The sequence below is a fragment of the Mesoplodon densirostris genome, chromosome 1, assembly GCF_025265405.1.
Source record: "Mesoplodon densirostris isolate mMesDen1 chromosome 1, mMesDen1 primary haplotype, whole genome shotgun sequence".
In the NCBI taxonomy this organism is placed as follows: Eukaryota; Metazoa; Chordata; class Mammalia; order Artiodactyla; family Ziphiidae; genus Mesoplodon; species Mesoplodon densirostris.
In genome coordinates, this window is record NC_082661.1 from 153,319,384 (window position 1) to 153,335,879 (window position 16,496).

The following is a 16,496-nucleotide window of genomic DNA, read 5'->3' on the forward strand; positions in this document are numbered from 1 at the left end:
TTATGTATAAATTAAATGTCAACAGAATAGGCATTAACAAAGGCAAAATTCCTGAAATAAAAGCAAAAAAATCTTACATGTAATTTTTAATATATCTCTTAACTTTTCAGCAAAAGCCACTGGGGAAATGACTTAACATGGTACTTTTTCTTTCTTTTTTTTTTTTAACATCTTTATTGGAGTATGATTGCTTCACAATGTGTGTTAGTTTCTGTTGTATAACAAAGTGCATCAGCTATATGTATACTTATATCCCCATATCCCCTCCCTTTTGCGTCTCCTCCCACCCTCCCTATCCCACCCCTCTAGGTGGTCACAGAGCACCAAGCTGATCTCCCTGTGCTATGCAGCTGCTTCCCATTAGCTATCTATTTTACATGTGGTAGTGTATATATGTAAATGCTACTCTTTCACTTCGTCCCAGCTTACCATTCCCCCTCCCCATGTCCTCAAGTCCATTCTCTATGTCTGTGTCTCTATTCTGTCCTGCCCCTGTCTGTGTCTCTATTCCTATCCTGCCCCTAGGTTCATTAGAACCATTTTTTTTTTCAGATTCCATATATGTGTTAACATACGGTATTTGTTTTTCTCTTTCTGACTTACTTCACTCTGTATGACAGACTCTAGGTCCATCCACCTCACTACAAATAACTCAATTTCGTTTCTTTTTATGGCTGAGTAATATTCCATTGTATATATGTGCCACATCTTCTTTATCCATTCATCTGTCGATGGGCACTTAGGTTGCTTCCAACATGGTATGTTTTGATAACTAAAACATACAGAAAATCCCAAAAGGCTTTATTTTAACTATTCATCAGATCCTAAGTAGGTTATGATGGCATATTAGTAAAAAAAAAAAAAAAAAAAAGGCTTAAAAACACTTCTATTTAATTAATTAATAACTATGGCTTATAACATTTGACACTGATCAGTTAAATAACTGATATTTTATTTTTGTCTACCTAAACAGCAAACTAATTCTAAAGCATCTTTATCTATAGAATCTATATATCAATTACTTAAAATTTTTGTTTTGGGGAATAGAGCCCTGGGCAGAGAAAAGTGAAGGGATAGGGTGGTAGAATAATAAGCTTTTAACACTCACCTAGTGTCTGAACAATGGAAATCTACTGTCTAAAGTTTCACAGACAACCCTCCTTTCTACAATGATCAAAGTCATTCAAACAAATCACATAAAATAAGTTGCTCTAAAACTGATACTTCTGGATATTCTTCTCACCACAAACTGTCTAGACATTACTAATTATATAGTGCTATGAATCACAGGGAGGTTCCTGGTAGCCTAATGGTTAGGATTCTGGGCTTTCACTGACATGGCTCAGGTTCAATCCCTGGTTGGGAAACTGAGATCCCACAAGCCACCCAATGCAGCAAAAAAGAATCACAAACAAGAAATGCTAGTAAATGGCTCAAACACATGTATGAATACTTTTTTTGTACACCACCATCTTAATAAACTTACACTGGATCACTGGAGTAGAATCTTTATGATTTCAATAAGTAACCAGACATTCTCTCCATGAATATCTCTAGAAATTTGTTTTAAGCTCAAGCCCTGGCTGTTTGCCACACATCTGCTGTCATTAGCAAAATTAAAACTGATTTTACTAAAATTTAAAACCTCTGAATGCTCTTTAAAAACTTAAGGATTCCTTAGCAAGTCTCTGCCTCTTAATGAGCTGTTTCTGACTTTATCACGTGATCTGAATTATTCAAAGTCAATCTCAAACTCTTAAATATACAAATTATCTTTCAATCAAGCAATTACTTGCTGTCTATCTGATGGTTAACAAGGTCTAATTTGGCCTAAGCAAATTCTGAAAACTTAAGCCCAAAATAAAACCATCAATAAACAATGTACTACGAATATAATAAAATAAACTAACATCTTAATTTCAGTCAGCAGAGGAAAAAGAAACCTAGTCACAGATTTCAATTTCAAGCCTTCTGTATAGTGGAACCAACATTAAATATTTTTGCCTGCGTCGATGTTCACCTTCAGAAGAGCATTATAACATGTTTTACCTTTAATTATATTATTTCATCATCTGTTTCTTCTCCCATTTCAATGTTCTAATAAATATGCTTATTTCTGGAACTTAGGGACTCATGACACTCTCCATTCCTTCATCCTCTAATATCAAACTCTCAATCAATATTTACCCCAGCAGTTCTCCATCACCACAAGGAAAAGAGAAGAAACTGGCTAAAAATGCATAGTAAGCCCAAGAGAAGATGAGGCTTAGGGAAAAGGATGAAAAACAGGCATCATAAACATAAACGCAAGGGCTTCCCTGGTGGCGCAGTGGTTGAGCGTCCGCCTGCCGATGCAGGGGACGCGGGTTCACGCCCCGGTCTGGGAAGATCCCACATGCTGCGGAGCGGCTGGGCCCGTGAGCCATGGCTGTTGAGCCTGCGCGTCTGGAGCCTGTGCTCTGCAATGGGAGAGGCCACAACAGTGAGAGGCCCGTGTAACGCAAAAAAAAAAAAAAAAAAAAAAACCAAAAAAAACATAAACGCAGGTTTCTCAAGGAATCTGTAAAATTTTCCCTGTGAAAGACATCCGACTATAGGAAAGACAGTCTTGAAACGTTTATTATTCTTCTTCAAATACTCTCTTCTCCTAACACCATACTCTCCTTGGCTTTTCTTTTACCTCTCCAGACTGCACCTCCTCAAGTATTCTTTGCAAGCTCCTCCTCTTCCACTTGTCCCTTACTCACTGGGGATTTTGTACTAGCTCTCATCTCCCCAATCTAAACTCTCTCCCTATACTGTCTCAAACACACTCATGACTTCAGTTACCAGCTGGTGTAGCTAATAACTCCTAAATCTCTATCCCCAGGTTAGAACTCTATGCATTCACTTATTTACAAACTATTAAACCCCTACTATGGGTAAACCACTGCTCTAGGCACTGAAGTTCCTGCTATCATGAGGCTTGGAAACGGGGAAAAATAAAGCAGATACTGAAAATATCTGTCAGTAATAAGTGCTAGTTACACAGAGAATTAAAATGAGTGTAATATTAAAGACTGACTGGGTGTGCAGAGCTGACATGTCATTTAAGATGTAAATAACCAGGACTTCCCTGGTGGCACAGTGGTTAAGAATCTGCCTGCCAATGCATGGGACATGGGTTCGAGCCCTGGTCCAGGAAGATCCCACATGCCACAGAGCAACTAAGCCCGTGCACCACAACTACTGAGCCTGTGCTCTAGAGCCCACAAGCCACAACTACTGAGCCTGCGTGCTGCAACTACTGAAGCCGTGAGCCTAGAGCCCGTGCTCCACAATGAGAAGCCCGCGCACCACAATGAAGAGTAGCCCCCACTCACCACAACCAGAGAAAGCCCGTGCACAGCAACAAAGACCCAACACAGCCAAAAATAAATAAATAAATAAATTTATATTAAAGAAAAAAGATGTAAATGACCAAAAGGGTCAGCCACAGGGCTTCCCTGGTGGCGCAGTGGTTGAAAGTCCACCTGCCGATGTGGGGGACATGGGTTCATGCCCCAGTCCGGGAGGATCCCACATGCCGCGGAGCGGCTGGGCCCGTGAGCCATGGTCACTGAGCCTGCGCATCCGGAGCCTGTGCTCCGCAACAGGAGAGGCCACAGCAGTGAGAGGCCCGCGTACTGCAAAAAAAAAAAAAAAAAAAAAAAAAAAAAAAACGCACAGGGAAGCACATGATACAATGGCAGAAATATGTCCAAACGTATCGATGATTACAGTAAATGTAAACAGACTAAACTTTCAGTTAAAAGACAAAGATTGGGCTTCCCTGGTGGCGCATTGGTTGAGAGTCCACCTGTCAATGCAGGGGACATGGGTTCGTGCCCCGGTCCGGGAAGATCCCACATGCTGTGGAGTGGCTAGGCCCGTGAGCCATGGCCGCTGAACCTGCGCGTCTGGAGCCTGTGCTCCGCAATGGGAGAGGCCTCAACAGTGAGAGGCCCGCGTATCGCAAAAAAAAAAAATAAAAGAAACCTAAAAGAAAGTACAACTTTCAAGTACAACTTTACTTGATTCAGTGTGCAACAGGGAACAATATTTGAAAAGCTTCCAAATGTCACTAAATTCTGCCATTCTAAAAGAAAAAAAAATTTTTAATTTCAAACAAACTAATAATAATTTTTATACCCAATAAAACTATGGCTTAAATTCCTACTTTAGAAAAGAAGAAAGGTTCAAAATTAATGAGCAAAATAGCTAACTGATATGATAGTTAAAAAATGAATAACAGAGTAAATACAAAGGAAGCAGAAAGGAGAATATATTTAAGGTAAGAGTGGAAATTAATGAAATAAGAGACAAACATATGATATAAAGAATCAAAGTAAAAAAAGTTACTTGGAAAAATAATAAAATAGACAAAGCTTTGGCAAAATTAATCAAGAAAATAAGACAAACACCACTAGGAATGGAAAAAAAGGTGTAACTACATATGCTGCTAAAAGTATACAGAGAGTACCATGAACTTCATGTCAATAAATTAAAAATTTACTTGAAGTGGATAAATTCCTAGAAAAAAACAGAACTTACCAAAATTGAGTCAAAAAGAAATAGAAAAATTAAAAGAAATTAAGTTAGCAGTTTAATGACTCCTCCCCAAGAAAACACTAGTCCAGATGGTTTTACATGTAAGTTCTATCAAACATTCAAGGAACAAATAATCTTATGCAAACTATCCCGGTATACAGGAAAAAACTATTTTAAAAGATTTATACATACCTGCTTCATCAAATGATGGCACTTTTTCCATTTTGTGAGTCTGTGATCCCTGTCCTTCTTTCTGAACATTTGTGGAATACAACTTTACTTGATTCAGTGTGCAACAAGGAACAATATTTGAAAAGCTTCCAAATGTCACTAAATTCTGCCATTCTAAAAGAAAAAAATTTTTTTAATTTCAAACAAATAATAAGGATTTTTATACCCAATAAAACATACCTATGATAAGAGAATAATGTTACAGAATAACAGTAAAACTTTCATCCTGTTAAATATCCAAATGCACAATGCTAAGCCACCCTTTCCATGGAAGTGTTTCATTGAGCCCTAGGTATACAGGGTCTATATTTTGTAAAGGAAAAGAAAATATTCCTTTTTGTCCCCTAATTTGCAAATTTATTTATATGGAAACTTTTAAAATTATATAAAGTCAAAATATTTGTATTATTCAGCTGTTCTGAAAGGTCTCTGGCATTTACAAGGTATTCTTTATTTTGTATGCTGGTTGCATGATAAAAAAAATGACATATAATGTACTTTTCAGAATAAGAACTCTGAGAGGGGGAAGGTCAGGAGGGTGTCCTACTCAAAACTACCCTGCATCTTCCTTCTGCTAGGTGGAGACTGAGTCATCTTTCATTTCACAATCAATATGTGAATTATATTAATCAGTCATTCATACTGTCACTGATGTTTTTAAATCAGATAATTAGATCAACATTTGGTGAGATTTCTCAGTATATGGGAATTCTAATTGAGGGAAGAATAGAAGACTAATTACAAAGCACTTTAGCTGTTGCATCTGGGTTGACTGTGAGCTTTAGAGGGCTGAAATACAGAAGGAAAATATATTCCACATTTGCATCAAAGTGGTAGAAAAGTACATCTATCTGTCTCTACTCTCATGTGACCCTCTTGGTTTTATTTTTTTACGCTGAGTACTTAAAACTCGAAAATCTTGTTTCGGTATAATTTATATATTTTCTAAAGATTTAGGTGAAATAATGCAATTATATCATTAGAAACAGTCAAGTTTCTCCAAGAGTGGAGGGTTAAGCACTAAGAGTTGAAACTTTTCTAACTGCTTAATAATGATCTTCCCAAAATGTTAATTCATGTATGTGCATGTGTAGACTGCCTTCCAAAATCAAGAAAAATTAATTTTTTAATGGCTCAGAGAATTCATCAGGAAAAATTATTGTGAACACTGAAGATAATCTGAAAAGCATGAGGGGCATAAGGCAGCATAAGTATTCATTTAAATTTCAGGCTTAGAACTTGCTTTCTTCAAAAACTTTCTGATGTCAACTTACTCTTTCATTTATTTGGCAAATATTTGTTGAAGACCGAGTATTTTTTGTTTGTTTTTTGCGGTACGCAGGCCCCTCACTGTTGTGGCCTCTCCCACTGCAGAGCACAGGCTCTGGACGCGCAGGCTCAGCAGCCATGGCTCACGAGCCCAGCCGCTCCGCGGCATGTGGGATCTTCCCGGACTGGGGCACGAACCCGTGTCCCCTGCATTGGCAGGTGGACTCTCAACCACTGCGCCACCAGGGAAGCCCAGTTGTTGTTGTTTTTCATTAATAAATTTATTTATTTATTTTTGGCTGTGTTGGGTCTTCCTTGCTACGTGCAGGATTTCTCTAGTTGCAGCAAGCGGGGGCTACTCTTTGTTGCAGTACTTGGGCTTTTCACTGCGGTGGCTTCTCTTGTTGAGGAGCATGAGCTCTAGGCACGTGGGCTTCAGTAGTTGTGGCACATAGGCTCAGCAGCTGTGGCTAGCAGGCTCTAGAGCGCAGGCTCAGTAGTTGCGGTGCACAGGCTTACCTGCTCCATGGCATGTGGGATCTTCCAGGACCAGGGATCAAACCCGTGTCCCCTGATTGGCAGGCAGATTCTTAACCACTGTGCCACCAGGGAAGTCCCCCAGTATGTTTTTTTGATCATTTGCCTCTACTTATTAAAGGCTGAGTAAAGTGAATATAACAATGTATCTTCTTGCACGTTAAAATACGTAGACTACCAGCAAAATTAATTAGTGAAGAAAGGGTTAAAGCAAATTCTCCTAAGAAACCCACCCTCCAGGAAAGCATCTTCTTCACCACAGCCACTGGTGTTCTGACTTGTCAGCCTATTCAAAATATCTTTTGTGATTATTACCTAACAAAAACACTATGACACCAACATTTTTTTTTACCCACTGATGAAACACTTCTACAGAGACTGTGCTAAGGTGTTTAAAGAGGGATTACTACAGTCTAAAAATCCTTCCTCAGAAGAGGACAATGTTTTCGTGACTTGATCCTAGATCTTTTTCAAGGTTCTCCTTAATTTTTAAAACATGTTATTACAGAAAATTTCAAAATTATGCAAAGGTAGAAAAAAACAGTACAATAAACGTACACATACTCATTACTTCAACAATTAACAACTCATGGCCAACCTTGTTTCACCTCTGCCAGCACCTGCATCTCCCCACCTACATATTAATTTGATGTAAATCTCAGACATTAAATAATTTCATTCATAAATATTTCAGAATGCATTCTAAGAGATAAGAACTTTTTAAAACATAGCCGTACCACCATTGCAAGTAAAAAAATCCTTAATATCATCAAGTATCCTCAATTTCCAATTTCCACTGTTATAAGTCATAATTTTTGTGTATGTGAACAGATCCTAATTTGGTCCACATACTGCAATTGACTGAGATGTCCTTTAAGTCTCTTTTCTACAGGATATGTGTTTTACAGCCATTTTTATATTGAAGAAACCAGCTGTTCGTACTAAATTTTTGTCCTGGTTGTTTTCCAGTCTGAATTTTACTGATTTAATTCCCATGGTGTAGTTTAACCTGTACTTCTATGCGTTCTATAAATCGATGGATATAAAGGCTTTATCCAAATTCAGGCTCCTTTTTATTAGGACAACACTACTTGATAAGTGGTGATGTGTTCTTTAACCAGGAGCCACATAATATTTGGTTATCTCTATTTGTGATAGTGTCTGCTGTTGTTCAATGCCTAGAATCATTTATTCCTTAGGTGGTTACAAAATGGTGATATTATAGTTTTATCACTTCATTTTTTTGTCAGAATACTTCTACAAAGAGAAAATTCCCTTCATGTATTTGGTTATCCAGCAGTATAGTTCATATAAGAAAGTCAGGCTAAATGCTTAATTTTCTCCCTTTATTTACCATTACCAGTTCTCAAAATAATGAGTTCACTACCTACCGTCCTGCAATAGTGACACAATAATTTGCATGTGTATGTATCATTATGATTCCATAGATTTAAACATTATTTGACGTATATCAATCCATTTTAGTCATTATCCTGATTTATGTCCAAACTGTCCATCCCGTTTTGGGCCAGTAGGGGTCTCTTCAAATTGACTCCTGTGTCCTTTTTGTTTTTGGCCTCTCCGCACGGCTTGTGGGATCTTAGTTCCCTGACCAGGGATCGAACCCTTAACTTCAACAGTGAAAGCGTAGAGTCCTAACCACTGGACCGCCAGGGAATTCTCAACTCCCGTATCCTGTGACACTATCTTAGTAATCTTGATAGCTTCCTTGCTCACCATTTCAAAAAGTAATTAATTTTTAACTTTAGTAGAATTTTAGGTATCAGCTTTAAAAGTACACATTTGCCATGAATACAAGATTGAAAATTACACAGAAATTGCAGAATATGTTTCTACCTTTAACATTTTATATTCTAAAAAATACACAGGACCATATCTGATTCAATAAAACAAACAGAATACCTAACACATAGCAGTAGAAACTCAACCATTTGTTGAATAAATTACTGAATTTGTTAATTAATTCTAGGAGGCAGAAAAACAGTAAAAAAAATTAACCACCATTCATATCCTTTCTTCAAGGTGACTTCTAAAATAAGCTATGTTATGGTACAGATTAGTCTTTAGTTTGGTGCTCACTACTCTATGGGCCTGGACAAGGAACTTCTCGTTGCTGCATATACAAGGCTGTTCATGGAGACTGCAGAGCTACTGGTATCTTATCAGTCTAGTCGAAACAATCACTTTTCTCTGCTTTTATTTTACTGTTACTGCCTCTGCAACTCCTAATAACTTTGCTACTGATCACCCTTTGTCCTCTCCAATCTTGTTTGTCACCTACCACTTACTCTGGCTTTTGGAGGAAATTTAGCCTTTTCATACTACAACAATACAAAAAACTCTTTTTCTCCCATGCAAACGGACAATTCTGTCTACTGTGTATGTTGCTTCTGCAATAATAATAACTAAAAACAAACAAAAAGATTTCTTAACGGTTTGAAATGTTTTGCTTCAGGCTAACTTCAGGACCAGAGACAAACTTGCACCTAAGTCTTCCAGAGATCAGTCTCTTTTCTTAAGAGACCATTACAGGGACTTCCCTGGTGGTCCAGTGGTTAAGACACCATGCTCCCAATGCAGGGGGACCAGATTCGACCCCTGATCAGGGAACTAGATCCCACATGCCACAACTAAAGATCCCGCAGGCAGCAATGAAGACCCTGCAGCATGCAACTAATACCCAGCACAGCCAAATAAATAAATATTTTTTAAAAAAACGAAAGAGAGACCACTGCAGATGGATGGACCTGGAGATTATCATACTAAGTGAAGTCAGACAGAGATAGACAAATATCATATATCACTTATATGTGGAATCTAAAAAATGATACAAATAAACTTATTTACAAAACAGAAACAGACTCACAGATATAGAAAACATACTTATGGTTACCAAAGGGGAAAAGAGGGGAGGGATAAATTAGGATCTTGAGATTAACATATATACACTGCGATACATAAAACAGATAAACAACAAGGACCTATTGTATAGCACAGGGAACTATATTCAATACCTTGTAATAACCTACCATGGAAAAGAATCTAAAAAAGAATATATGTATATTCTGAAAAATATACATTCTGAAAAAGAATATACGTGTGTGTGTGTATAACTGAATCATGATGTTGCATTAAAAAAAGCAGGAGACAAAATAATACAGCTTGATTTCAACTATTCAAAAATGCTACTGGTGAAATATCTGTATTATGCATAATTTTTACTCTATACTTTATACTTTTCTGTATTTTCCCCAAATGTCTAAAATTTTAAATTAAAAATACATCCATTGTTAAATTACTTCAAATATTATACTGCTAATAGTAACACACTGACTATCTTTAGTTTACTTTTATGCTTTCAGCTAACAAAAAATGCAGGAAAATCCCTCTTATGTCTAATCATCTGGCAAGCAAAAGTATGACCTAGACCAGGTGGCTCAACCTTCAGGACTATTGCTGATGTGATTTTTCACCAGAACAGAGTAAGCAATAGGGAATCCTTTTTTTTTTTTTTTTTGGAGTATGTAAAGAATATACAACTTCCTGCACTGCATCTTGGCACACCAACTCTACTGCCTTGCTTAATTCTTGTAAACATTTGCTTAGGAAAAGGGGAAATAAAAATATCAAATACATTAAGGATTTGCCAAGTGCCACTGTACTAAGTGCTTTACCTGTATTATCACACTATAATTTATATCCCAAAATATACCTCAAAGCCATCTACATCTCTCCATCTCCATTGCTAACTACCATGGTCCAACCACAATCCTGTTTGCGAAGGTAACTCTAATTAATAGCCCCCAGTGATCTCCTTATTTACACTCTTCCCTTTCCATTCCATTCTCTACACAGTAGTCAGAATGATATTTTTTATTTTTTTTTTTAAAAAAATTTTTGCAGTACGCGGGGCCTCTCACTCTTGTGGCCTCTCCCGTTGCGGAGCACAGGCTCCGGACGCGCAGGCTCAGCAGCCATGGATCACAGGCCTAGCCGCTCCGAGAATGATATTTTTTAAACACTTGCTTTTTTTTTTAAACCTACAACCCAAAAGGCTATGATGCCTCCCCAATCTCATTTCACACACCCCTCCCCTTCCAACCACACTCCAGCCACAGCACGTTTCCTCCTGCTCCTGAATACAAGTCTAGTCTCTAGGGTTTCTATTTGCTCTGCCTGGATTGCTCTTTGCCCCAGATGTTCATCTGGCTTGCTCATTTTCATTTTTCATGCCTTGGCTGTTTCCACCTCCTCAGAAAACCTGGAGTCCCAGGCCAGCACAGCTAATGAAATGGCCCCTGCTGGCTATCTTCTAGCCCATCACTCTGCTTATTTCCTTTATAGCATTTAGATATGTTTTCTCATTCCTCATTTCCAAAAAAGGTGGAAACTGTGTCTGTCTTGTTCAGTATTGCACCACCAGCAACTACAATGCCTGGTACCTCTTTCCTGAATGATTCTCACTCACAAAAACCCTATGAAGCACATACCGTGGTTAACCTCATTTTACAGGTAACCCTATTATTAACCTGAACTACACAGAATCATGCTGTCAGCCTGCCAAAATGGTCTTTTATAACTGTCAATGTTCCTATTAGTTATTTAAGGGGCTAAATTCCCACTCTACTTTTCATATGGTAATACTAGCAGATTGCAGACAGAAATTTAAAAAATACAAAGGTCAATTTCTATATTTTTATTTAAAAACTATACTTTTATTAATCTCGGACTTAAGCAAAAGCATGTTATCTGTTGATTTGGCATGTAGTCCTTAAAGGAGCATCCTCCCATCTCAAATCACTGTCAAATGAGGCAAGACATAAATACATGAAAAAATAAAATAAGTGCTTATGCAAAGCCAAAAGAACTTTTTTTAAAAAGGGCATATTTACTAGAGAAACTAAGTAATATATATATATATATATATTTTTTTTTTTTTTTTTTTTTTTTTTGCGGTATGCGGGCCTCTCACTGTTGTGGCCTCTCCCATTGCGGAGCACAGGCTCCGGACGTGCAGGCTCAGTGGCCATGGCTCACGGGCCCAGCTGCTCCGCAGCATGTGGGATCTTCCTGGACCGGGGCACGAACCCGTGTCCCCTGCATCAGCAGGCAGACTCTCAACCACTGCGCCACCAGGGAGGCCCTAAGTAATATTTTTATCATTTGAAAGTATATGTTTGTGTAGATCATTTGAAAAACACAAGTTAATAAAAAAAACTTTTTCTAGAGAAAGTCACTAGTAATATCATAGTATATATTCTTACATTTTTTCTAGTTTCAAGAGCATTTTCCCACGCCACTAAATATTCTTCTACATTATGATTTTTTTTTAAAAGTGTTTGCATCTATCACCAGCCCTTAATAACTGTACCAGGGCTTCCCTGGTGGTGCAGTGGTTAAGCATCTGCCTGCCAATGCAGGGGACACAGGTTCAAGCCCTGGTCTGGGAAGATCTCACATGCTGCGGAGCAACTAAGCCCGTGCGCCACAACTACTGAGCCTGCGCTCTAGAGCCCGTGTGCCTAGAGCCCGTGCTCCACAAGAGAAGCCACTGCAATGAGAAGCCAGTGCACCACAACGAAGAGTAGCCCCTGCTCACCACAACCAGAGGAAGCCTGCGCACAGCAACAAAGACCCAACACAGACAAAAAATAAATAAATTTATAAAAATAAAATAATTGTACCATAACGTTTCCAACTCGTCATAACTGTAAACGTTACCTATTTACTACTATTAATAATAAACTTGTGCACAGACTTTAATATGTATCTGATTATTTCTTGAAAGCAAATCCCTTTAAATATAATTGCTGGGTGAGAAGTCATATACCTTTAAAGTTCTTCTTTTTTTAAAGTAAGGTTTTATTTATTTATTACTTATTTATCTTTTGGCTGCATTGGGTCTTCATTGCTGCACGCGGGCTTTCTCTAGTTGCGGCGAGTGGGAGCTACTCTTTGTTGCGGTGTGTGGCTTCTCATTGCGGAGGCTTCTCTTGTTGCAGAGCATGGGCTCTAGGCACACAGGCTTAGTTGCTCCGTGGCATGTGGGATCTTCCCGGACCAGGGCTCTAACCCGTGTCCCGCTGCATTGGCAGGCGGATTCTTAACCACTGAACCACCAGGGAAGTCCTAAAGTTATTTTTAATATAAAGAATAACTGACCTCCAAAACACTGTTCAACTAACTATATGTCCCAATCAGTAGTAAGAGAGTTCCTGCTTTCCTGCACCCTCAATATGAAGAATCACTATGAAAAACTTAGCTAATATGAGACAATGAGTAGTAAATCCTTTAGACTTATATTTCTATGCTTATTAGTAAGTATGAACATTTTTGCATTTTTATTGGCTACTCGAATGGCTTTATGAAAGCATTCATTTCCTTTGCCCATTTTTCTACTGGAATGTACAATGGTTTGTAAAAATTCTTTATAAATTAGGGATACTAACTTTATAAGCGCACTGTGCAATACAGTAGTCACTGTTTACTGAGCACTTGAAATGTGGAGTCTGTAAGATGTGCTATAAGTGTAAACTGGACTCCAGAGACGGTTAAGAAAAGATAATGTAAAATAGCTCAATAATTTTTATATTGATTACATGTTGAAATATTTTGAATATACTGTATAAAATATATTAATAAAATTTCATCTGTTTTTACTTTTTAAAATATGGCTATCAGACAAATCAAAATTACATACATGGTTCACATTACATTTCTTTTGGACAGAGCTGCTCTAGAATATTGTCTTCCTTTTTGCCTTTAAATGTTTTCAGTGTTAGTTTGACCCACAGACATTTCTCATTTTTAAGTGTGCAAATGAAGCAGTTGTTTCCTTCAAGATTTCCTCCTCGACTTATTCTTTATAGGTTTTTCCCAGCCACACAGCAGTTTTAGAAGCATAAACTAAACTTTATTTCTTGACAAAGAAAAATATTTATTTTTAGAATTTTTTCCCAAAAGTTCTGCAAATATTTTCTTCTTACGTGCATCCAACTTAGTACTCTTTTTAATTAGTACTCTTAGTACTACTAGAGTACTTAGTACTCTTTTTCTAAATTAGTACTCTTTTTCTAAATAAATTTTTTAAGCTTTATCATAATTATGGCTGCCCTTTTAAAAACTGTTTCAGTATTTTTGAAACTAAATTTTCACAAACAAGGTTATTTTTTACATCTACTGTTTTTAAACATGAAAACACATTTTAATTTTTTGGTAATAAACATTGCAAACAACTTTGCAGTCATTCCGACTGGAGAGATAGGTGATTATTATCTGTAGTTCACAGAGGGATGAGACAAAGAGCACAAAATTTTCGACTTGACAGAGACAGAGAATAATGGATTACAAATTACACTATTTCAACTTCTTTTTACCCACCCTTAAAGGGCTGTTTAGACTAAATTCAACAGCCACTTCACGTAATTTAAGTGTAAAATGCCGAAACTGCTTGGTCAATAAAAGCAACTAGGCCAGAAAGTTTAATTGGGGATTTTGGAGTACAGTACAACCAGATGAATCATTTTGTTCATAAGAGAATCAGGTACATTTCCATTATAGGAAAACTCCACAATTACACGTTTTTATCACTACCAAAAAGCCCCAAGAACAGTGCTGTTAAAATTAACCCTTCCGAAATTTTAAGAGCCAGTTTTTATATTTATTGCAAATAAAAGATAGGACCATATTCTAAAATAATTGCACAGCATAGGCATTATTTTAGCTTATGTTACTTATAAACTTGAATGACTACGACTTTCAACTTCTACTGCAAGGTCACAAACATGCTACAAGTTTTTTCAAACATAAATTTGGGTAAATGTTTCTGTAAATACTCTTTTCATCCCCAAGACTCTGGGGGATTAGATTAGGGGTGGATTTGGTTCTGTCTCTTCCCTCATTGTTCCTAACACTTCCCAAGTGTCAAGCAACCTATGGCATGCCAATGACGGCAAAAACGGAGGTAAGCCTAAATAAAACTTGCAAGTTCAAGGTTATTTTGTAAACTGTCAATTTAAATTTGAGTCAGAAAAGACAGCTGAAAAAGAGGGATACAACCTGCCGACAACCGCTTTTTTCTGGGTTACAGCTCCAGTAGACACTTTTTCACCAAAAAGATTGTTCAACCGAACTGGGCTCATTCAATAATTGTAGGATGGTCATACCCCCATCTTAAAGGATGACTCGTAAAAGTTGCGTAGCAACCCCCAAATTCCTCCTTAGAAAATTTAATAACACAGGTTGGGAGTACGAGAAAAGGAACAGGGTAAGAAAATCTATTCGGTCAAAGTGCTCAAAAAAGGTAAGGCGGTGAGCTCAAAAGACCCTGGAACTTTGGGGAGTCAGCAATTTCGCACTGCCTGCAGGGGGAGGCGGGCGGTCACCGCCGGGCACTGCGATGCTCACGTAACGTTTTATCTGAAACGAAGTGGTCCGTTTCATGGATGCGACCAGACCCGAGAATTGCCCCCAAATGCCCGCGGGGGCCTCGCTAGGACCGTGGGCGAGACCAGGATCAGGGAGGCCTGTAGGGGCCCCCGCCGGCTGGGCAGGCTGAACTGCAAAGGCGGAGGCCCGACAAGAAGGTTCTGGGGCTGGGAAAGGGCAAGGCGGCATACTCCCTAGGCGAGGCGCCCGGCCTTGTCTTCCAGTCCGGCTTCCGCGGAGTCAGAGGCCGGCGCAGGACACTCACCCTGGAGGTCGCTGGAGCCGCAGGCTGCCGCCCTGCAGCGCAGACGGAGCCGGCACAGGGAGGACCAGCTACATCTGTGGGCCGCGGCGGCGGCGGCCAAGCCCGGTAACATCCTGGCGGGGCAAAGGCCCCCACTCGGACACCGCCTGCTACCTCCGCGCTGCCGCCGAAACCAACTGACTCCATAGACCGGACACTACAAAACACCGACGCCTGCGCCGCCGCAGGCGGCGTTAGCGAACTCGGAAATGGTAACATTATTTCATGACCTGGCCGCGGACGCAGCGGAAATGACGTACGCGCGGAGCACGAATCGCGAGACCTTGCCCCGGAAAAGCTTGGTAGGGCGTGGCTGCGCAGAAAGTTTGGCGTGTTCTCCTTGTCTTAGCGAGCTACTGCTTTTGCACCTTGCTTGGATATCTACAAATTAATTGTTTGCTTCTTAACCTCCCGGAAAGCCTTGGCAGAAGTGACAGCCGTTGAGGGCTCTGCCTAGTTTTCTTTTTTCTGGGCTCAGATCCTGGGCCATGGTGTTGGAAAAGGGAGGTAAGGTGGGAAGGAAGGACAGTGGCCTTCTGAGCCTCTCCCTCTCCAGGGCCTTTCTGGATAATCCCAAGCCTAGGCTAATTTGTCCTCAGTGCCCTCGGAACCTGGAACACAGTACATCACAACAGCGTTGTGTAGCCATTACCGTGAAGGCAAGTACCCACAGAATCAGTTCTTTGGCAAGAGAATTAATTTAGGCTGATTTTTTTTTTAAGGCCCAAAAGACTCATCACCTTTGACCTTTACCCTACCTGCCTAAAAGAATGTAGATAGAGAACTTGTTCCTAGAAGGGAGCTATCACCATAGATAACTAGTACAAACTAGGTATATAGACAGGGAGGAACCTAGCAAAGTCGGCTTGTTAAAATTCCTCTCTGTCCTATTGTCTCTGTGGGCCCAGCAAACATTTGTTTACCAAACATTTGCTTTTTTGTCTCCTTGCCAGTTACCTTCCTCCCCTTGGAAGTCCCGAACTATTACCCCCAACATCCTCTTTTTTCTTTAGCTGAAGATGGTATTCAAGGTGAGGGTTTTGGAGAGTTAGTCAGTTTTCCAGGGTCTCTTCCATGTATACATGTTATTAAACTTTTGTTTGATTTTCTCCTGTTAATCTTTCTCATGTTAATTTAA

At 39.1% G+C, this 16,496-nt stretch overlaps 1 protein-coding gene across 4 annotated transcripts in view; it reads right to left on the reverse strand.

The window, feature by feature from the left end:
- Positions 1-15,548, reverse strand: part of SLC30A9 (solute carrier family 30 member 9) — a 73,857-nt gene extending 58,309 nt beyond the window's left edge. For all 4 annotated transcript variants that reach the window (XR_009533592.1, XM_060110598.1, XM_060110592.1 and 1 more), the window contains exons 1-2: positions 15,320-15,548; positions 4,762-4,914 (exon numbers count right to left, since the gene is read on the reverse strand). Coding sequence is in view for 3 of the 4 variants with exons in the window: in XM_060110598.1 (XP_059966581.1) it covers positions 4,762-4,914; positions 15,320-15,431 (265 nt within the window). In the remaining variant the exon portion in view is untranslated. The remainder of the gene's footprint in view (positions 1-4,761; positions 4,915-15,319) is intronic.
- Between the last annotated feature and the right edge of the window lie 948 nt (positions 15,549-16,496).